Source organism: Calonectris borealis, chromosome 7, assembly GCF_964195595.1.
Source record: "Calonectris borealis chromosome 7, bCalBor7.hap1.2, whole genome shotgun sequence".
Classification (NCBI taxonomy): domain Eukaryota; kingdom Metazoa; phylum Chordata; class Aves; order Procellariiformes; family Procellariidae; genus Calonectris; species Calonectris borealis.
The window spans coordinates 22,919,582-22,943,150 of record NC_134318.1 but is presented as its reverse complement, the minus strand read 5'-3'; the positions used below and the strand labels follow the sequence as shown (position 1 = coordinate 22,943,150).

At 42.7% G+C, this 23,569-nt stretch overlaps 1 protein-coding gene across 16 annotated transcripts in view; it reads left to right on the top strand.

The window, feature by feature from the left end:
- Window positions 1–23,569, top strand: part of MARCHF8 (membrane associated ring-CH-type finger 8) — a 119,595-nt gene that overhangs the window by 30,728 nt on the left and 65,298 nt on the right. For 7 of the 16 annotated variants that reach the window (XM_075154588.1, XM_075154589.1, XM_075154596.1 and 4 more), the window contains exon 2: window positions 10,438–10,616. The exons of 1 other annotated variant lie outside the window; for it this stretch is intronic. In XM_075154588.1, the coding sequence (XP_075010689.1) occupies window positions 10,521–10,616 (96 nt within the window). In that variant the 5' untranslated portion in view covers window positions 10,438–10,520. Of the gene's footprint in view, window positions 1–2,853; window positions 4,132–8,606; window positions 8,747–10,437; window positions 10,617–23,569 lie in introns of those variants that run through there. 8 more of the 16 variants (XM_075154592.1, XM_075154594.1, XM_075154593.1 and 5 more) reach the window with 6 other exon arrangements.

Sequence of the window (23,569 nt, the reverse complement as noted above, 5' to 3'; positions counted from 1 at the left end):
TCTCCAGCAGCAAGAAACAGACCTGTGCTATTCTCGGGGTTTCTCAAAAATAGGTGCTATTTCTCTGTACCTGGATGCTTCACTCTGCCTTGGCAGCCTTCTGCAGCTGCCTGTGGTTGACTGGCGATGAGCAGCTAGTGGGTGACAGACGGACTTCAGAAATGCTGCTTTAGTTCTGGTGATAGGAAATGCGATGGATTTGATTTAATAGGATTGTATACAATCTAGATCTTGCAAGTGCATAGGAATGGATTGGTGGAGTTTTGTGCTGTTTCTCTAAACTTCTCATAAAATTTCTAAGATTCTAAATATTTGTAGAAACGAAGGGACTAATACCAGATGGGACAGAAAGGGTCAACACTTGATTACTGAACTGAGAACGAGGACAACGGGTGAGGATGCAACCGCTGGACACTGGTTTCTTGTCCATGTAAGAAGGCAGCAATTTAAAGGAATCCACAGTCGGGTATTCATCTCATGATTGCATCCAGTGGCTATTTTAGGTACGGTGTGGATGAATGGCCCTTTATAGACCGTGGTAAGGAATGCCTTGTCTGTGGGGTTCAGTAATGCCAGTCCCTTCTTTTCGGATGGCACAGAGCACTGTTGTGGGGAGAGGACGGGCAGAACCAACATACGCGTGCCAGCACACTCGCGTGAAATAACACCCTGATGAAGGGAAACTGTTTGTGCTGATGCTGCTCCGCTGCCAGTGCGTGTTGGTGACAGCGCTGGCGTGGGGAGCCGGGATGAGGGAAGCCAGGCTGTTTGTCAGCCCTCTGAAATCGGTTGCCTGGCCTTTAAACTACACTGGGGACACTTGCGATAAGAAGAGCACATGCAGCCTTTTTAACCACGCAACATATCCCGTGATAAGGTTGCAGCTGGAAGAGGCTGTCTTGTTCTGGCACTGGAGGGGAATTAATTCTGTTCGCAGACCTGGACTCTGTCTATAGGCTTTATACAGCTTTACTTTTTAATGATAATGCTGTGACACAGGTTCTTAGACTCTTCGTAACATAATTTTCGTGTTGAAATTGATGAGAAATACCATGTTTGTCTGGCTAGCATCTGTCTCAAATCAAGATCTGGCAATTTTGGGTGAGGGTGCTGGTGTGAAAGGAGCTGAAGGAGTGGCTCAGACGTGTACTGCTCTTATTGTTTGTCCTACTGTAGCACTTCAGTCTGTGCTCTTGGTTGTACCAGGTACCGTACATTGCCATGTGAGGAACAATACCACCCCCACAGAAGCCTTCTGTGCGGCTGAAACAGCCTGGAGGGGGGAAGTGGAAGTACTGTTATCCTTCCATTGCACAGAAGTGACTAAACTGAAGAACTTAAACGATTTGCCTTCTTGAACCACAGCCAGCGAGCACACCTCTGTATTGGTGATATTTGAAATAAAGGTAAAGATGGGCATTTATGTCTGTGGGGCTGTGGATCCCCCCCAGCTGGTTATTCTGCCTGGAGCACAAGTTCTCGTGCAGCTCGCCGTACTGGTCCTTCCTGTGTTGGCCTCTGGAGAGGGGGATTCTTGTTGGATGTTGGCAAATGTATAGAGAAGGTATCAGCATGGAAAAAGATGGAAGCAAAAAACGTAAAGTAGACGTGCTATGCCTGAATATACTTCCCATAAGAAGCTCTCACTGAAATCTGTTGTACTTTAATGACTCGTACTATTCCCCATATTTAAAATGTATTTAAAATTTAAAACTTTTAACTTCAGGGGATAGCAAATGACTTCTCGTAGCTAGTTTTGCATCAGAAGTTCAGGTTGCTTTAAAATGTGGGAAATTATGGTTGACAACATAACTTACCAATGTCATGCAAGTTTGTGGAAGAATCGGGTACAGGATGCTTGGTACGTTGCCCTTTTTTCTACTCTAAGCTTGAACTTTTGACGACCCTGAGTTTGGGCTCTCCAGTTGCATCGTGCAAGTCCTAAAGAATGTGGCTTATAGCTATTTCCTCAGTTTAAAGGTTTGTCATAATGATCCAGAAATGTAGATTTTATTAAGACTTCCAGAGCAAAGATATGTTGTAACTTAAACCTGTAAATAAAGAGTTACCTGGCATTTAACTCATAAATCATTCAAAAGAAATACATTCTTATGTGCGCCACTTTGAAAATTTCTTATTCACCCAGAGACAAAAAAGGAATGATTTCATACTTCTTCAAAACACAGAATCATTTAGTCAATAGTATATTCTTTTTACTCTGGCTTAAGAGGACTGTTTTGCCTTGTAGCAGTTAAACAATAGTGAAGAACGTTGCTTAGGTGCCTGTTGTTCATAAGAAGCTTTTACAACTGTTAGCCTCTGATGTAATGGAAAATAAGTGATGCAGCACAGGATTTTCCTAAAAATGCGTCATTGTTATCTGTGTACAATACAGAATGTGACCAATGTCCTCACTGAACAATAGTGAGATTGTTTTGTTTCATCACTATCTTGCATTGTAAATATTTACACTGTTTGAGAAACACAGGCATTCATTGTCTTCGATGTAAATTTATGCATTTGTTTTTAATAGTCTTTATTAATTTGGAAGATAAAAATACAGAGCAACTTTTTGCTGGATTTCAGGACTGATTTAAAGTTTCATGAACCCCAAAAGGATTATAGTAGAGAATGGGAAGTGATCATAGATTATCCATAGGTGTTACATTATATCATGTGGACTTGTGTACTAGACTAGAAATTTGTCTGCAAATATATGTTGGTGCAGATTTCTCTCACTGGTCTATACATGTATTAGTATGTCCCTTTTTCCATTTGATCATAACCTTCATTAACATTTTCTTTTAAAAACCATCGATCATCGTATGGAGTGCTTTGCCAAATCATAATGATCATGTGGGCGTCTTTCTCAATAGATTTGCTATTATTCTGGACGTCTGGTGTGTTGCCTTGTCCTTGACATCACTTGCGTCTTAGTTTTGTGGGTTTTGGCTTTTGCCCATGAATAACAGGGAGGGGAGTGTTTTTTCTATCCAATGGATGTGGACTCTTCTGCACTGATTGCAGGGTGATCTACAGTTGCAGGGGACCAACTGCGGCAATCTTAGTGGGCCATTCCCAAAGCTGTGTTCACAGTAATCTTACCTTTTTTATTTTCCTTTAATTTAAGAATTTCAAATTGTATGAAACCTCACCACTGCTCTCTCTAACCATTTCTGTGGGTTAGTAAGGAAAAGATGCGTTGACCATTGCATCACTAGTGCGCACACTGTGATGGAATCCATGCAGGTTACTGCTGTGCAATGCTTTTGGACATGTAATGAAGAAGGGAAAACAGCTTTTCTCAAAAACTGTAGCAGTAGGCGTGGTACTGTGGCATGTTGTTATCTGACAATGAATATTATGAAGAAGCAAGTCATCATCCGTATCTTTAAGAAAAATTTCATTTGAGCTGTGTGATTAAGACGGCCTAATTTTTGCTCTGCAAGGTGGCTTCAGTGCCAAATCGGAGGGAAGAATGCCTCTTCTGGAGGGGGGCATTAATTTCTCAGGAAGCCAGTCTGTATTCATTGCGGGAGCTGATGGGATCGTGCCTAAGAGTGATAACAAGGCAAGTCCCGTACATGCTGTGATATTACATCCTGCTTGCAGCAAAGCTGTGAAGGCTCACAGCTTGCGGTGTGATTCATGTGCTAGACCTGCTCTGTTGGGGAGCACCTCGGGGCAGGAAGGTGTGTTCAATGTGAAGGGGTGAGGTGAAATGGTGATTATCTAGGCGAAAGAATGAGTGGCACCCCCTTATGCATATGGATTTAGAAATTCAGTGGAGCAGGTAGAGCAGCTTGCTGGCTGAGAAAGCAGCAGCCCTGGCTGTTGACCTCTCCCAGGCCCCCACCGTTAGGACTTCCCGGTGTAGAGAATGAAACTTCTGCTTTACCTCTGTTTCTTTTTGCTTGTTATAGTTATATATATAACTACTGTTATAGTTATATATAGGAATTACTGCTGATGTTGTTATGGGCTGTTTCAATAACAAATATACAAGAGGAGTACTTAAAAATGTGTATTACCTAGCAGACCACTGATGTAGCCCGTGTGTGTGTGGAGAGCGCCTGGCGCTTTGTTCTTTCCAGAGGACATCAGGAATGATCGCTGATGCTTCTGGTGCAGGTAAGTTGCTGTTAGTGGCATAAGTGGACAAAAGTAATTTCTTTTTTCTCAAGGGACTGTAATGACTGTATTATTTTGTTATCAGAACAGAGGGAAGTGACATTTGTTTTCTTCTGAATGCTACCAAGCTCGTTCATAATTGCACTTAGCAGCTGATTTGATTTGAAGGGGAGAGATTTTAAGGAATCTATTTTTCAGAGGTGCAGCTCCTGCTCAGCTTCCACTGAAATCAAGGGAGGGGGTTGCTAAGAGCTCTGGGACCATTATTTATTGATGCTGTAGTTCAACAGCTTGCTTGTCTAGTTGTATTATGTTTGTAAAAACAGTCGTATTCTTATTTTGAGAGGAGTCAGCCAGAGCTGGCAGATACCTCTGTTTCTCTATGGGCTGTGTGTAGTCTACAGCTATATATTCCTGTGTATTGAGAAGCTTTCAAAGGCAGCATGGGGAACATGTAGAAGGATCTCTTGTCCCGTTTCTAAGTCTTTCTTTTGATTTCAACTACATAATAACATGATTTTTTTTTTTTAAATTATTAGAAGAAAAATATTTTTAAGTCTTGAAGCTGATTTATTTTTAGGACAGTAGCAGGTGGAGGAAAGGAGGAACTGAGATAATAAAGTGAGAAGTTGCAGCTGAGCTAGTAAACAATGCAAGATATATGGGCAGAGGCATAGCTGTAAATAGCAGTAATCCAGAATTATATCTGCCTGGTCTGAGTACAAGGGTTCTTTTCACTTCTAACATTGTACTAGCCCTGAAATGTGAAAGGTACTGCAGGGAAAGAAGTGTTAGTTTCTCTCCCTTAAGCTCCCTTGATTAAATTTGTTTGTCAAGTTAACAAATGCATGTGAAGTGCATGAGCCTTGATAACATCTCCTAAATAATTCTGTTAACAAAGTACTGATGAAGCTACAGTTAAAGCAAAATGAAATGCAGATGCAGGATTCTCTTTTTGAAAATGCACATCATCTCAAGAAAAGGATTATGTAAGCTACATTAGTAGGGGAGGAGTCTGGACAAGCTCAAAATAAAATAAATAAAAGCTCCAACTGGAGCCAACACAAGCTAATAGGATTGGAAATATTTTCAAATATGGAAAATGTGGTGTACAGAAAGTAGGCATAAGCTATATCCAGCTGAAATGCCAGGGTAGGTAAGCAAAGTTAAGATGCACACAGGAATTTGCTAAGGTCACTGGTTGAGTGCTTCTGGTACCTTCAGAACAACAACAACAAAAAACAAAACCAAAGCATTTTTATGTTTATGGGGCTTTGAGACTTCACATCAAGTTCTCCAGCAGAAAAACAGATTCCAAATCTGCGTTAATAGATTATGTCAAGTCTCGCTAGGAGAAAGTAAGCCAGCTGGTGAAGACGTTACACCATCTTCCAGCACTCAGAGGTTTCTTCGGAGGGTTTCCATTCCTGTTTGGGTTGGTTGTGTCTTGTGCTGCGTAGAGGGGAAGTTTCAGAAGAGCAGAGTTCACGGCAGCGATCCACAAAGCCTCGGGGCAGCGCTTTCCAGCCTGCAGCTGGTGGCTCCCCCGAAGTCCACAGACTGCATCCATTCCATGGCAGGGTGGTTGCAGCAATGCACAGTGCTGCCGTGTCTGGATTATCTGGACAGCAGCGATCTGTTGCTTTGTTTTAACCTGCCCACTCCCCAACAGATGATCAGACCATTGACCCGTGTGAGCCAGCTCGCTGTCATTAGTGGGGGCTAGGGGAGCTGAAGAAAAGCATGAGAAGCCTTGGGGCAGGGATGACTCACAGATGAAATTCCTTCCAATTCCCTGCTGTTAGCGACTATCATCTTGCTTGTACCACAGGTTACAAGGTTTATCTTTCATGCACATAAAGACAGATTCTTTTATAATCCAGAATGCCTATTGTACTTTAAATAGGAAAACAACCGTGATATTTGGCTGCTATTATTTTCCCCCCTCCTACCCCCTCCTGTGAGTAATGCAAAGCATGCATACACACCTACATGTATCCTCAGGGTGCTTTTCTTTCGGTAAGGCCAGTGTACATCTGCAGCCAGTGCCACTACAGCTCCAGAGCTTCTGCTGAAGTTCTTCAGCGTATACCATGTAGCAAGGGAATATAGTGGACTTTCTGAAGTGTAAATGACCTAATAAAATCTGCAGTTCATATTGCATATTTTTAGATTCTGCAGATACCAAACCACAGACTTGGTGCTTACTTGCCCCAATCTAGCTGGGAATTTTTGGCAAAAAGCAGTTTAGCATTTATTTTGGAATGTGTAATGGGCAGAGAAGCTGCAGTGGGTGGCAGGTGAGGGACGACAGAATAGTTTCCTCCACCTGGGTTCTTCCAATGGCGTATCTCATTGTAACAGTCCAGCAGTTCACAGGCTGTTAGGTTCATCTCATGGCTGACTTATGTTCTCGTTTTGTCAGTGGGGAAACTGAGGTCCTGGTGGGGTGGATAATGTAAGCGGGGTTTCAAATGGTCTCCCAGCTGCTTCTGCTGTAGTGAGGTTACCTGTTGTCGGTTGTCCCCTCTCATGTACTTAATGCTGATAACCCAGGGGAACCTAATTTTCTGCTTCTGTTGCTGTTGGGAGACATACTGCTCAGGGGAGTGCCCCAGCCACCAGGCCCAAGTCACGTGCATGCTTTTCCTTCCTTTTTTCTTCTTAACTACCTTCAGAGACAGTTTGTCTCATTTCCTCTGACTCCGACTGTCCATGAGGCTGCAGGTTCATGGTCCCAGCAGCATAATGAGGACCCAGCTGATGTGGTTCCAGGTGTCTGCTGGCATTTTTAGTTACTGTTTTGCCTGCCCTGCAGAAAGCAAAATTGGGCTACCTGGGTGGGTGAAATCTTAGCATTGAGGACTCTCCTGCGGGCTCCGAGGCCAGGATTTTGACCTCTTTTGTCTTTTGAAATGGCGTTGGTTTCTGAAGGCTCTCCGCAACAGCAGCATTGCTGGAATCCATTCTGGAGGAACCAGTGTGGCTGTAGATAGGGGGAACAGTAGAGCTTCAGCCTCTGTCCTGGCATTCCCATGTGCCCCAGCCAGGTCTGCAGGAAACCTCCTTGGGCAAGAACAGTAATCTCTATTTGTGGCTTATTGGCTGTTGGCAGCATCAGTAGAGAAATCTCTAAAGGGCCCAGCTATGAAAACAGGCTTAACTTTATTATTGTATGCTGAATGCCCAGACTCCCAAGAGGTTTTCTAAAGTATTTTCCTCCAGTGAATAATACGTGAACAGCCATGGGGGCAGGAGGAGAACAGGATCCCTCCTCCTTCACAGGTAGGTGACCGCCCTGCCTATGGGACCTGGCTGGTGCACGTCCCCTCTCTCTCCCTATCCTGCCATGCCATGACCACTTCAGCTTTCCAGGCAAAAAGGAGCTAGAAAGTCCTTCCTCCGTGAACGGAACAGCATCTACACCGGTGGTCATGGGACTTCCCTTGCATGTGAGGTTTATGAACCGAATCCCGCACAAGGGAGGAGGAGGTTGAGCCCTCAGCTGCCACCTCACAGGCGAGTGTACTCAGCTGTTGGGTGGAGGTGCTGTAACAATGAGGATCCCTTACTTTGTGTGAGGGATGGCCTGAACATCTAACTGGAATCCTGAAGAGAAGGGAGTATTAGGGGCAGTCCCCTTGCCTTAGCATTTCTTCCCTGGGGGCCTTTTTGGCAGGCCCCCAATTTGATGTGCTTGAAGCTTGGATCTCTCTTCGCAGGTGCCCAACTCCTCACCCCATGTGATCAGGGAGCACGTGGTGTTAATTTAGCTGTGGAAAATGTCCTCTGGAGCTTGTCATAACTTGCTTTGTGTTGAGTGGCATTGTTTTTCTGGCATCCTTGTCTGTTTGCACTTGGTACTGCAGATGGTCTGTTGACTCATGTAACTTTATCCTTTAATTAGCACTGTGGTGTTAACGTGCTTCAGGTTGATATGGACGGGCTTTGAATGTGTGTGTTGTTAGGGACCTTCCAGATTGGGGATGCTACAGTGTGGCATCTGGGTTAAGTTTATCGCTTTTTCTAAGCCACCCTTGAACAAAGACAGGCTTTACTGGAGCATCTGCCAGGCTTCTTGAGAGGAGGGCTGTTTCACATCATCTTTGAATATCTAATTGGACTGTATCTGCTGGTTGAGCTCTTTCAAAGAATTCTAACACATGCTATCCTCGAAGTACCTGCAGAAAAACTGGTTGGACTTCTTTGTCTTCATCAGAGGGGTTTAACTGTGTTTTCTAATAATTTTCCTTGTTCTCTTTGTGGTAATAACATGTCCTTGCCTGCAAGCCCAGAACCCTTTTTGAGGGGGACACAGAGCAGAGTCCATCTCCATCCCCTTGGCTCAGCTATCACTGGCAGTAGCACAGAACATATTATCTGGTCTATTTTCATTGGAGCTTAACGTTCTCTGGATTTCATTTCCTTATGTTTTCTTGGGAAAATACCTTCCCTCCCTGCTTTGTTTATTGCAGTTTGATATTCCTGTCTCAGCCCACATTTATCTCTCCTCTGGCTTGGCTCCTTTAGAGGATGAAGCGAAGCAGGTGTGTGGAGGACCCGGGGAGGTTCTGTGTTTTCTCTTTCTGCTTTATGCCGAGATTCAATAGTGCTGGTAAGTCCCATGTTTCCCTCTGTCCTCCAGTAAGGAAGTGTCCTTGTTGCTGCTGGTTTATGCATACAGATGTGTTTTATTTTTAAAATCAGTGATGCCTATAAGTTATGGAGGCATTGCCTTCACAGCTTTCATGCATGCTTTATGATGTGCCGTCTTGGCATCTATGGAAGTAATACAAATCCTGACCATGTGTTACTAATGCTTCTGAATCTGGCTGAGTACTCTAATGGGCCGATAGCATCATCCAGCAAATGGAGCGTGCGATTGGGAAGCAGCAGGCGTTACCTGCATTTTTGTTTCTGCTCATGACTTGCTCTATGATCTTTGATAACTCTTTCTCCCTTAGTGCAAAGAGGATACTGAACTATCATTCCCCGTATAAAGTGCCTTGGGATATGTAATTAATTTTTTTTTTTTTCCGTTTAATCAAAAGCAGTCAAAAGATTTGATCCTGTTTTCATTTTGCACAACTGCAGTATTCCTGTGGAGTCTAATGGAAATAGAACCAGATCGGCATCTTTCGCAGAATCAAAAACCTAGGAAGCTTGGCCTACCTTTAAAACTTTCAATTAATTAAATATTCAATTAAAAATGTATGCAATATAAGTTAAGGGTATGCACTAAGTGCTAGGCTATACTACTTCCAAATTGTTAAGCAACATAATATATAGGCCATCTACCTACTCTCTGTTTTCTGCTGTCACAGATTCAAAAACAAACAAACAAAAAGTTGATACGTTATGGAAACAGAAGAACAGTGCATCATCCAGTTGCCCTATTTAGTATAGTCCCTGCTGTGTTAATTCCCCTCTAATCCTTTCTTTAAACACAATTGATTGTGTCTCATTTGTGGCAGGTTACATTACAAATAAACACTCCATGGTCCTACATGTTTCAAAAAGCTTTTTATTTAATGTAACTTCGCTAATCTAATAAAGGTATGGCTAATTATGCCTGTCTTTCAGATTAGTGTTGCCAATTTTGGCTAATTTATGTCTATCACTGTCTTTCCTATGCGTAATGCTTCCCTGTTGTATTAGTAAAAGAAGGATAAAGTGCGTGTAGTCCGGTGGATTCCCGATTCCTAGCAAGGGATTTTGATTATATTATTCTCTAATAGCCTTAAGAAAGGAACAGTTCACGTGATGCATCTTCCTATTGCCAGCTGGTACATGTTTATATGAATGACAGGAGCCAAATGCAGGCCACTGATTGTTTTTAACCAAAGCCATGGCATTCAGCCTGATTCAGGACGGTGCCTGAGGCAGTTCGATCCAGCGTGGTGGGGTTAGCAGTTTAGGAAACCACCTGCACGAGCTTTGCTCTCTGCACCTCCAGGTAGCACGTTCCCACTGCTCAGCTTGGAGAGCTGCTCTTCCTCTTCCTCCCTATCTACGCAGACTTGAGCATGATCCCTGCCCTCTGACTCTGCTCTTGGACCCCTTTCAGAACTGGTTGATAATTTATTTATTCATTCATTTGCATAAATTGTGCTCTGACCTGTCTAGTTCTAGCTCTTTGAAACTCCTGTGTCTTTTCTCACCCAGCCAGTGCACCAAACTCTCTCCTGTTCAGAATCCAGAAAGAAAATAAGAAGTGCACCTTGCTCCAGTTGATGGCTTAGCTTTCGTTTAGAAATAATTGCATTTCAAGCTACTTTAACATCATCTAATATTTTTATTTTTTAGGTGCAAGACCTCACAATGGCACCAAATGAGCGCTGCCTTCAAGCCTCCTTCCTGTAAATGATAGGACCAAACAAGGCGGGGTGATGAACATGCCACTGCATCAAATCTCTGTCATTCCAGCTCAGGATGTTACTTCTTCCAGAGCCTCCAGGAGCAAGACCAAAGAAAAAGAGGAACAGGTACTGTCAGACATGCTTGATTTTCACAGGAAGTTTTCTAAGTATAAAATGATAGGGGTTATCAAATCAGACCTGATTCTGTTCCAAAGCCCCAACTCCTTGCATGACTGCTGCTTTTAGTGAAGATGAATGTTACCAAATTATCTCTTTATTCTTATATTTGCTATTTTAAAGCAGTTGGCTGCAAAATTCTAGAAATTGTTACTGAGTAACTTCTGCAAAACGCAACCTTCTATTTTGTGTAAGAATTCAAGGCAGATAGGGATTTTGGATGATGGCTCTAGTACTGTTGTCACAGAAGCTGTTACAGGTGTATTTTACCTTTCTAGAAGAAAAATAGTATGGGCTGTGAACCCCTATATGCAACCATGCATCCTGTTTTCCTTTGCCCTTGGCAGCATCTAGTAGCCGTGTTGTGGTTCGTATTGACTGGAATATCACAAGGAAGAAAATATAAACCCATGCGTATACTTAACTGTGCTGTTTTCTGGAGATATTTGTTTTCTTGACTTGGGAGTATGTGTGTGAACGGAATCATTTTGAGATCTTGTTTTGGTGCTAATGAGAAACGCAATGCAAAAATACCTGAAGTATCTAATGATTATAAGTGTAATAGAATCTAATTAATAGGCTACTTAATAATTTTTAATAGCATACTGTGTCTAGCCTTCACATGTCAACCTTGTTTACCCCGGACTGTGTCTCTGATCAAACCCTTGGTGTGCACCATGCGTGAGTGTGCATTAAACTGTACTGTATTGAATTTTACATTATCTGTCAGTTCCACAGAAAACTTTTTGTGGTTTTTTTAGCTTTATGGTAACATAAAATCAGGTCAAGAGACCACTCACATTATGGTACAACTGCAGGGCTTGTTTTGTGGGCTGCTCAGGAGTGGTTAATTCTGAGGAGATCTAGGGTGATACTTACAGATAGGGCGTAGTTTAAGTATAAGGGACTAGAAAAACACTGTCATGTTACAGAAAGGGATTCTCTAAGACTAACTTTGGGTAGGATAAAAGATGTTGCTTCTGATGTGTTAGGATCATCTGCCCTGACTACCCTTCTCACCTGTCAGCTGTCCAAATTTGCACCTACCAAAGTCACCGGTGAGTCAGTAAAAATAAACTGTCCCATTGTTGTTTTTTGGAGTCTTCTCCTTAGTAACATCTTGAAATGGATTCTAGCCCTTCAGATTCTTAAACCGGTAATTAATTAGGCTGGTACACTGCTGCTTTTGGTTGCCAGGGCTAGGCAAGAAGTTGTCTTCACAGATGAAGTGCTCTAAATCTGTGAAGCACCTCATCTCAGGAGTCTGCTGGAATCTCTCACTTCCCACCTGTTGCACATAGTTGCCATCTGGGCAGCTCTCTAGGTAAGAGGGCTCTGCTGTTTCCTCCCTTCGGTCCCCTCCCGTATGGAAGCTGTATGTGCTGAGAGGGAGTGAAACAGCCCCTCTGCCAAATGCAGGGCAGTGCTGTGAATTGACTACCCTCCCCTGGGGCGATGGGGATTAGGAGGCCGATCAGATCAAAAACAACTTGTGGTAACTCTGACCATGCAATAAGCCCAGAAGCGGGAGTCCCAAGTCTCCTTCTAAACCTGTTCTTCATTTCTGACACAGCGACTTTAGTGTTAACAAATCTCCCCTGTGTTTCCTTCATGATAACTAGTTGAAGTGTTGATTATTGTTTCCCTTGCCACAGGCTGCTATTGTACTTTCATGCCTTGGGACGTTTGAAACAGAACAGAATGTTTATTTAAATACGTGCAATATTGCAGAGGAAATAATGGGGACTGGGACTATACAAACAATAAATTAGGCTAACCTGGAAACACTTCATGTTTCCCAAGTCTTGTCCTTCCTGTCTGCATAAGCATATTCATTCATCCCCAAAGTGTCCTGCGTTCTGCCAAAACCACAGCTGGAACAGCTGGAGCGCCGGGTGAACTGCCTGCCACCCCTGATGCACAGCTGTACTGACACTGCAGCTGCTCCTGCGCACGCGAGCCACAGCCTGGCCCCTGTGCGCCCTTCCCCGCTCCTGCAAACTGCGTTGCTTCTGGTGTTAACCTTTAATGCTGGATCTAACGAATGAGCTGGAGGGCGGTCAAGTTGTTAATGTGCTGACTTTGACCAATCCAGTTAAATTTTCATATTGCATCAGTTAGGACCTTCAAGGCTACTTGCTAGTCAGAGTCCCTGTCAACCCTTGGGTGCCATCAGGACCTGCTGGCCATGACTGTGAGCTTTGCTTATGTTTAAAGTATACAGTAAAGGGGAGATAGGGTGCAAGAGAACGAAATTGGAGATTATCGCTGCCTTATTTTTAATCGCTTCAAAATGCCTGTTTTCTGTTTGAGGTAGAAGCCACTGTAAGATAAAGAGCAGCGTGCGGAGCGAGATGATCCTTTGTTGAGCAAATCTGCTGAGCAGTTGTAGATGAGTCTTGTGCCCTAGGTAACATCTGCTGTACGAGAGGAGGACACTAGGTAAAACTGAGCAAGAAGGCATTTGCATTTCAGCTTTGTAACTTCATTACAAAGTCAGTGAAACTTCAGTACTTTCGTATTTCAGTTGCGTAACTTTCCATTACGCAACACAGCTCGCAGTTATTTCTTCATGGATGGCCTAGGCACAGTTCTCACAGATTCCTGCAAACACATGTAACAGTTTTTCCGGAGCAAGTGCAACATTTCACAGTTTGATTCAAGTGCCATGATTTTCTTACCTTTCCTTTACTATGTAATAGAAACACTCCTTACCTTTTCTGTGTAGGAACAACAGTAAGCACCTCAAACAAATGTGTATACTGTGGTCTTAAAATGTTTTGAGTTGTACAAAGCCACCTGCCAATCTGAACAAAATCAAACAAACCCCAAACCACAATCAAAACCAATATTACTGCTTCAAAGATAAATATGTAGGTTTGCTTTGTAATACCAGGCTATGTTCTTAGACCAAGTGCATTGCCAGGTGCGTGCTGTGTAGGTTGAGCAGACTCATGTACACATCTCCCCTGTTTATTACCAAGCTCTGGCAAAAGCCAAGGTGAATAAAGGTAGAGTGTCAGCTAGCAGATGAAATTTTGGCTTGCTTTTGTTCTTGCTATTTCAAACTAGACCTTTGGCTTGTCTGTACCTGCATCCTGCATCATAAGAAGTCCTTCAGAGGAAAGGCTCAAGAAGCACAGCGGCGGAAAATGAAGTACCACTGTGCCTACACGGGGAACTTTGCCAGTCTGTGAAAAATCAGTGTTTGTCCTATTCCCCAGAAGGAGGATGCTTTATATCCTGTTCTCTTATCTTTTGTGATTATGGACGTGTTTAATGATCCACATTTGTAGTAGAGGTGCAGAGGAAAAATTCTCAAGCTGAACAGTTTGGATCTCTTACTATTTCTTCTCTTTCATGCTTCTGGTCAAGATGTAGCTCTTGTATTTCAGGTTAAGGCTTGACTGGTTTTAGTAATGGTTTTCCTTGCTACAAGAGCAAGTTTTCTGGGCTAATGATTTGTGACTAACAGTGAAGAACAGCAAGAAATCCTTACCACCTTTATCATTGCAATGCAGTTTCTCAAATTGGTGATCGATAGTCCCTAGGCATGCCTCATGGCAGATTAATACCTGGAAGTCTGGGGCAAAAATCCTACTGAATTTGAAGAGATGGTAAAAGGCAAAGCTCCTGCCTACCATTTCTGTTTTAAGTCCTCAGTGATACGTATGAATAGCAGAGCCTGATAAATTCTGATTCAGGTTAGTGTAATATTCAAGATTTGAAATAGTTGAAAACTGTGGTTAACAGGCGTCTTTCATGAAACTTTGTCCATTTCCCCAGTAAAAATGGGGAAGGTCATAAAGGGATTATTATTCTTGCATTTAACTCAGATGAACCGTTAGCTTTAAGGGCTATTAATAACCGTCGTTAGCTTCTTACTTATCCTTCACTAGGAATAGCTTCATACTTACCTGATTTAAGGGAGAGTCACTCTACTGTTTGTGAGATGCTACAACCCGCCCGCCCCTGTTTGGTGGGTGACGCGCTGGCAGCCATGTTTCCTAACGTATCCAAAAGCTAACAGCTCTCAGGATTTGGACTGGAAACGAGGAACCGACACTGGCATGTGGTTGAGGTGTTGCTCTGGTTTTGTTTTGTTATAGCATTGCCTGTTTGAGGGCTTTGTGCCTCGCTTGCTGAAGCAGACTGCTGTGTACCCCAAGTTCTTAGTAAACGTTACTGCAGTGAGTGAAGCTCCCTGAGCAATAGCTTTTACATTGCTCTTCTAACAGTGTGTGAGTAACTTCTCAACCGTGGCCTCCTGTGCTATGATCTCCGCAGATCTCATAAGCGGATCAGGGACAGACGTGATGAGAGATCATGAGATGTTGGTGCAAGACATTTTGGGTGCACAGTACTCTTTCTTCTCAATGGCCTGGACCTGGGAAGCAATACTGAGTTGTCATCAAAGATCACGTAGCGTTTATCACAGAAACAGATGAATGTTCTAGTCAAATTTAAACTTGCTAATTCCACTTGATCAACCGAAACTCCTTTCTGTCCTCTGCTTTAGAGGAACTATCTTCTTGTCTTCAAACTGCTGTGTAGTATTACTGGCTGCTGTGTGCTCAGCAGAGATGCTATGATCATCTCAAACATCTCCAGGTGCTTCTCAAAGCTGTCATCTTGGAGATACTATGGCTACCTAATTTGCCTGGATGAAATTATGGTGAGAGAACTACATTGTGCTACATCTTGCTAAATTTCTTCTGCCTTCTTAATGATCTCTTGCATCCTATAATAGGAAAGGCACTATGGCCTATTGATTCAAATAAGCCATGTCTTACTGGCAAAGCAGGACTTACTTGAAGAAGAAAAAAAAAGGCAATAGATGCATTTGCAAGAATTTTTAGTCATAAATCAGTAGTGCAATATAAAGGTGCATGCTTTATGTTGTTGAATCCACCGTGACACTTTGAGAGCTATTATATTGTTTTTAAGGTACAGAAGCACTGTGACCTTTTTCATTCACTTTTTGGACTTTGAGCTGTGAACGTGGGCTCTGACTGGCTGTACTTGATCCAAATACTCAGGCATTTGTAAGGCTCTGTGTGTGTGTTTGGGTTTGCTTGCCCATTGAACCAAATCATTCATTAAGCAGCCAGGCTGCAAATCCTTTGAGAATTTCACTCCTTATTATTTTTATACTGAAATTGGTGTGTTTATGTGTAGCTATGTAGCATATTAACACTGTGCCTGGCATTATTCCTTTATTAAATTGGCTTTGTATGGAAACTGGTTAACTATTGAAGAATTTTTGTCTAAGTATCTTTTAACTCTTCTGTGGGAAGCAGAATATGTCTCTTGCTGTACTGCTTACAGGCTTAGCCTCAAAGTGGGAATTGCAAAGTCCTTTCCTGACAATTCAAACCTTGGCTTTTACTTAGCGTGTTTTTCAATGGATCATAAAGCATTTCACAGAAAAAGTTGATGTCACGCCTCCCACTTTTTAAAAGTAGCAATTAGACAATTTTTTGACAGAGCAGACAACCTGTGACAGAAGCACCCCTGAAGAGCTGCAGTGAAAATGCTTTCGTTTCTGCAGTCTGGGAGCAGGTAGGAGTACTTCCCAGACCTCGTCATTTGAGAATACGCCAGATGACTGAGACGGTTGTAACACCCTGCTGAATTGTACCCCTGCAGTGATGCTGTGGCGCTGAGCGCATGGTATTTCCATGGCTGATTTCTATGCTAAAACAGACATGGCTCTGTAGGAGCAGGTGCCTGAATATACTCTCACTCTGATTACCTTTAGCAGGTAAACAGTCTAGTGAGGAGCACTAAGTAAATAAGAAAATTGTTTGAGGAACTGCTTCACACCAAATGCCTCTCTTTTCTCCACGGGTGCATTTGTACACGCTTGAATACCACCCTGCTTGTGATGTCTCCTTTTGGTTATTAAGAGAGTCGTTCTTGTGCTTGTCAAGACGACTTAACTGTTACTTGCATCAAACCTTCCTGGGCATAGCGCTTTGCAGTTGCTCTTGGGTGCCCCTGCGAAGGCGTTCTCATAGCGCATTGCCTATTTCTTTACTCCTATAAATGTCTTGGCATCTGGCGGTGGTGTGAATGCCTGAGGTGCTCCTTCTGCCCTTGCCTGCCTGCCTTCTCCCCATGGGCAGTTGCCACTGTTCCTGCCCCTTGCCAGCTTCAGGGCTTTCTCCTTCTCTCCCACGTGTTCCTGGCAAGAGCACCACTAACCTCCCCTCTGTGTGGTACCTAGAGAGCTGGCAAGAAGCACACAGAGTGCAGCCAGGCCTGGATTAAACCAGTGGAATTTGGGATTTAATTTGTTTGTCTCTTACTGCCCTGCTAGACGGTGTTGGGCAAGTCCCTTGGGGGCCTACGCTGTCCTTCCTCCCATCTGTCAAAGAGGGCTAGCACTGCTGACTACTAGCCTTGTAAAGGGCTTCAGGTCTACGGATAAAAGCTGGGCAGCTGGAAGCGTTTGTCACTAGATCCTTTGAGATGACTGCTTTGCCAGAGTCCCGCTCTGCAGCTGGTTCTGCTGAGCTGGCCCGAATCTCTGCTGCAGAATGTGGTGGGCATGAGGTGCATGGAGAGCCGGGGGGTCTTCCTGCTGCGGGCAGGCATCGCTTGATCTCGGTTGTGGTGAACGTGCAAAATCCTGTGACCTTCCCAAATTCTGCTCTCTTTGTATTTGTGTGCAGGATGGGAAGCTGGTCCTCCCAAGCCCTGCTCTGGGAAGCTAGAGCATGCTGCTTCCCAGCCAACCCCTGGTGAAGGGGAAAGAGAGGAGGCAGGAAGCAGGAGGGAGGGGACGGGATGGGAGGGAGGGAGCTGCTCCCGCTCAAGCAGTCCTAACAAAAAAAAGTCAGATCACGCAGTTTGATTCTGCGTTGTGTTTGTCTTGGAGTGCGTATAGCATGTATGTGAGGAAAGGAGCAGATGGCTTCTGAGTGGAGATGGATTACGAAAGGCAAACTGTGGGAAGTGGTTTCTGAAAGGGATTTGAAGGACAAGAAAACCCTTTCTTTTAAAAATTCAGTAAACATTACAAAAACTAACAGCAGTTCGTACAGCAGCAGAGGGTTTTTTATGTAGTGATGCTTTGGAGAAGAAACTTTGAAAGTTTCAGGTTTTGCTGTTTGCTTGTGATCAGACTCATTTATATATGATTTCTGTTTTGATTTTGTCTGCTTATTGCATGTGAATGCCTTGCTTTGGTGTCTCAGGACCAGAAACTTAGTTAATTATTATGATCTGTAGCTGTTGCATTAACCTGAATCCTTAAACCACCTCTCTGATATTAACACAATCTCTGTCCAGCTTTCACTAGCAGCTCACTTGACAAGCTGAGCGTCATTCTTAGAAAAATATGATTTTATAAAAGAAGTGCAGGTGTTTAATTATGTGATTGCCAAGTATGTTTTGGTGGTGGTGTTTTGCAGGTCTGTCGATGTTTCTGGTGTATGTTAACAGCTTTCCATAAAGGGAGCCCTGGATCTGAACTCGTGATCTTAGAGTTTATATTTTTTCTTCCCTGGCAAAAGCATGCTTGCTTGTTTGCTTTCTAACGAGAAGTGTGTGTCAGCCATGATCCCACAGTGGGTTGTATGTGTGAATAAATACCTGGATCGGTACCCGAGTGCCTCTGAAATTATCTCAACTCCACAAAGACATGGGTCAAGGTCCTACTCATACTTTGCAGTGATTTTCATCATCCAGTGGCTATACTGTTTCTTTAAAGTGATGCTGTCAGGTTCCTGCAAAGTGATTTTTAAAGTTCTTTGTTTATTAAAGGTGATTTCTGTAAATGAGAGACACCAGAAGTACAGGTTCTTTTCTCCTGTAGGATGTTTTGCCTCATGCATTGATGCATAGTGAGTGACTTTGTTGGTTTGCTCTTTCAGACAGGTGTGTTTCTTTACCTGGTGAAATACTTAAAGTAGGTTGGGTTTTGGGTTGTTTTGGGCTTTTTTTTGTTTTGTTTAGGGGTTTTTTGAGAGAAGAACAAAGACTAACAGTTCTACCAGGGAAGCATGCTGTGGTGTGGTACCCTTAAAGTACTTGAACTTCAGTGTTTTTAAAACTGTGTCTAGCTTTCAAGTTGCTGATTTCCCTTTAAACCCTGTACCCCAGTGGTTTAAAGGTGTAACTTCTGAGAAGTTATATATAGCCTTATATTTGCACCCCTGAACTTGGGTAATTCTGCTTGGCCTTTATGCCATTTATGAAGAATTCTTGATGGGGGTGGGGGGAAGTTATTCTTTAGAAATTGCTCCTCCATGCTTTGCTGAAATCTAAGCTCTTAGGAGTACAGCTTTCTGAGTCAATCGTCCTCACACCTAGAAACAAAATCCACCTTTGGGATCCGTTCAGCTTCTCCTGGTCCCAGAAGTGATGGTCTCTCATCTGCTACTAAACACGTTTCTCTTCGGTAGCAGACACGGCTCCTGTTTGAGGAAGTTGCGTATGGAGATTTTTCATTATAGCTACAAGTCAAAGTACATTTTTATTTGAGCAAGCCCAAATGTGTGTTCAGTGAGGTCAGTGGCTGAAATTCAGAATTTCAATTTCTAGGAGTCAAGAACTGAATTCTGACATCTTCAAAGACAAAGGGAAGAATGGGATCACCTATTTGTGGAGGTTTAAGCTTATTTACAACCCAATTCTCTCTTCTTGTAAATAAGCATTACTTTGATGTTGATGCAAATGAGTAAAAGTGGCCCATTTATAATTTTTTCATATGCTTGAATGTAGACTGCTTCTGATTCCTTGTGGACCTGACAACAGGTGGCTGTGTGGGTCAGGGAGAGGATTGTCCTCATGTCTGCAGCATTTGGCTTCACCCCTGCGCTAACTGCACGCTGTGTGCTCCCACCATGTTCTTTAAGGGTGCAGCATCTAAGGTGTTCCTGGAGGCAAGTCTGGGACCATGTCACTAAATGCTTTGCACGCACATTCTGCACCTGTCAGTGTAACTGCAGGAGTGTATGTTTAGCACAGGTATTCGTATACGCAGATTATATGAGCGTGGAAACAGTTTTGGGTATAGTTTTAACATTAGAACATTTTGAGTAATAAGTTTGTATCTTATGCTTAGGTTTTTCAGGGACCTTATAGTAAAGAAATGGGATCTATATCTAAATTTTGTGTATAACAAAGCTGGATTTGGAGACACAGATCTCCAGTGTGCCTTACTGCCTTGAAGGATAATTGCATTTCCTACTCTTAAGTACTTATACCTTGGAAAATCACTACTCTAGATCTCACAGACATAGAAGTATTTATGGCTATTCATCTCTAAAAACTCAAACAGATTTTTTTCTAACTCTCAAGTCAAATTCACTCTCTGGATTAACTGAAACTAATGTGTGATTGTGTTCATTTAGTTAAGTATAATGTACTTAATATCTCAATGAACCTGCAGGGTTTTTGGAGAAATTTTTGGCTCCATTTTTATTTTTAAAGTACACTCTAAATTGCTTTAGGTGTGAAAAATTACATGCTGCTTGATGTTCTTGAATTAGCTTACAAGCAGACATTTATAGCTGTTACTTGTTCTTTACTCATATGCTTCCAATATGAGATGAAACCTTAAAGTTCTACAATATCTTCATATAAAAGCCAAAAGACTTCTTTTGCTTTTACCTTCAAGCCCGTTCTTCAAAGAAAAAAGAAAGGAAAAAAAAGTGTGTGTGTTCTGTTCCTTATTTAATGGCTCTTTAGCACATTGTTTGTGTCAAATGTTTTTCCTTTAGACAATACGCTGTAATATTGGAGAATATATCGTCTAGTCTACAGAGCATAGGACCAAGAGTTGTCTTTTGGTTGTGATTCTGTTGAGGTTTTGCAATCCCTCTGTATCACTCACTGCAAATAAACACAGAGATCTCGTCAATGGGGAGGAAAGTATCAGAACCATGTGTTTCTTACTAGTCTTTCAATTCATTCATTCTTCTGATTGCAGGTTTAACTTTTACTGCAGAGGCCATATTCTGGATTTAGACATTATTAGCAACTGTCTTCATGCAGGATTGTCTGTGCAAGATATCCACAGCTTTAATACACATCTTGACCTTTCCACAAAGGAAACAGGTTTATGTCAGCTAATTTCAGTCATCATTACTGTATTTATGTAGGGTTGTTTGTAACAGTACTGTGTTTACCCTTCGTCCCAACTTTCTTGGATAAGCTTTGGTATGCCCAGGAAGTGAGGCAACAGTGTATAACCACATAATTAAATACCATCGCCCACACATACACACTTAATTTATTCAAGAGATTGTCTACCGCTCCAGGATGTACCAAACATCCTTCCCAACCTAGCGGTTAAGACCGCCAGTAGAAGTTTGGAGTGAAGAGGCACGTGATGCTCCCTGCCAGCCAGAATCATCCCGTTACTGCGTCAGGCAGCACTTCTCAGCACCTTTGATGTTGACGCTGAGTGGGAGCCCCTCTGGGAGTCCCTGCCTTCCTCCGACCCCAGCGCCCAGCCATGTGTGTGCCACTCAACATCTTCCAGCTCTGCCTCTCCAGCTCACGTGCTGGCAGTCACCGTTCTAACTACTTCATGCTTCAGTTCCTTTGTCTACACGGTTGTATCAGGAGGATTGTTCATGTTAGCTAATACGTGTAACAGGCTTGAGATTTGCAGACGAAGATACAAAGAGCAGTGGGTGACATTAGTAAATAGGAAACTTGCAGAACATATGAGGTGGAAGAAATCCTTGAGATGCTATTCTTAGTTCAGATACACTTTTTAATGTATAGTCTCGCAGTTACAGCGGTGAACTAGTAGATGTTGAGGGCTGAGTTGTGAATGCTGCCCAGCCATGACGGTAGATCAAAAGAGAAGTGACCTCAACCAGCAAGGCCAGGCTAGGAGCCATTTCAGCAACAGATGTAGCAGACTTGAGTGTACAGGGAAGTGAGAACCCAGAATAAATATTAGAAATGCCCCAGCACACCCAGAAACACCCCAGCCAATCATGGCTCCTGAGGATGCTGATTAGTTGGCTGTAATTCCTGTAAGTGTAGTTATAAGCAGACCTGGTTCATGAGGCTGGTGAAGAAATGAGCGTGGAAAGGAGAGGTGGTGCGCGGTAGAAGCATATGGAAGCATATGGAAGCTTGTACAGTGGTGGTCAGGCGTGGACTTTTTTCCTTGAACTTAATGTTAGTCATGGAAATCTTTTGCAATAAAGTAGTTGATCTTTCTTCTGCTAGTGGAGCTGTGTATTAGCCATTTAATTAATAGACTAGTTTCTGTAGACCTGTCAAAAATGGACATTAAAATGTCCATGTTATACTGCAAATCTGTGCGGAGGCAGGTTATTCTTTGAACAGGGATTTTCTGAGCTAATATACTGTCCTTTCTTCTGTGCTTTGTCACTAGGAAAACAACAAATGAGTTAGAAGAATGGCATCCCATGCTGTCCCTTCTTATTTTCATGCTATTTTAGGACAGCTTTTCAGCCAGTACCAGGAGTCATTTCAGAGGCAGCTACCAAGTTTGAGCTATTGTGAAGCATCTCCCATGCTAGATTTGTGCTTCCCCATGTGGGGGATGTTAACTCTCTTAAATAGAGAAAAAGATTCTTGCTAGAAACAAGAGGCAGATTTCGGCGTATCTTCTAGCATTTGGGGAGTGGTTGTATACAATGGGAAGTTGTAGTTCCATAGTTCAATACTGTCTTTCCAGGGCAAATATAAACAGGCATGTCTGCGAGTCCTCTGAGGCCCTCCAGGGATAGATGTCACATAAGAGAAGTTGTGTCCTATCACCTCTGCAGTGTATCTTGATGCCAGACTTTACCATACAGTCCATGGAAGTGACAAGTCTACAATACCTTTTTTTCTTCCCTAGATTTTCTTTTCTCTTCCTATACTGTATTTTAAATCCCACAATCACATGTTGATCAGAATTATGGATTGGCATCAAATCCTTAAAAGAAGTATGAGATTATCCTTTTCCTAGGATTTGGAGAGAGGAGCCTAAAAAAGATGGTTTAAAAATTTTAGGGGCTGCTTCTGGCTGGTTTTGAACACCAACTAATCAATTGATTTTTATTTTTCATTTAAAGTGGTCAAGGAACAGCCTTTTAACAAACATTGGTAGTTTTTGCTGAATGGAAAGTTTCAGAACAGGAAACATTTTTAGTCAGCTCTGACTGGATGCACAAACCCCACATGAGTTGTAAAGTTTTTTCTGGCAATCGTCTGCCTGCCTATTTCTAGTAACTATTCTTAAGCAGTGGATGCCAGAGGAGGTGGTTTCTGGGTTGTTCAGTTTGAAACATCAACGTATGTTTCCCTCAGCAAGTGGCTTACGTGATATTTTTTGGCTTCAGCTTTTATGCATAACAACAGTAAAAACATTTGATTGATCCCAGAGAATAGGAGAGAGTTGTTTGGTGGGGTTTTTTTCCCCGCAGTCCTCTTTAGTTATGTTTACTCTAATGCAGATGGCTGAAAGAATGTTACTTGGGTAAAGATTGCAAGGCAGGCTTGCATGCAAGCAAGTGAAACATTCACTAATTTTTGCATCTTAATTTCTCTGAGATGGTTAATGTAACAGCAGTTAAACAGCTTCATTCTGCATGAAATGCTGCAGCGTGAGTTCCCCTTTGGCTGCCGACAAGCACTAGGTACTCCAGAGACGCTGGAGTTGCTGAAACATCCACAGGCAGAAATGTGGAAGTGATCCCTAAAGAGGATGCTTCTGTTTTCAGACACCAAGGTTGGGACATTTGGGAAAAGGGAAGCACAGCTGCTGCGTACCTGTAAACTTTAAACCATAGCTATTTTAAGTTAAGGACTTAAAGGGGAAGCACTAGGGTACTTAATGGAAACATTTGCAAATTAGAGCCACTGGGTACTGCCAGCGTTAATTTATGTTTAAACTAAAATACCCTCTCCCCTTACAGCTG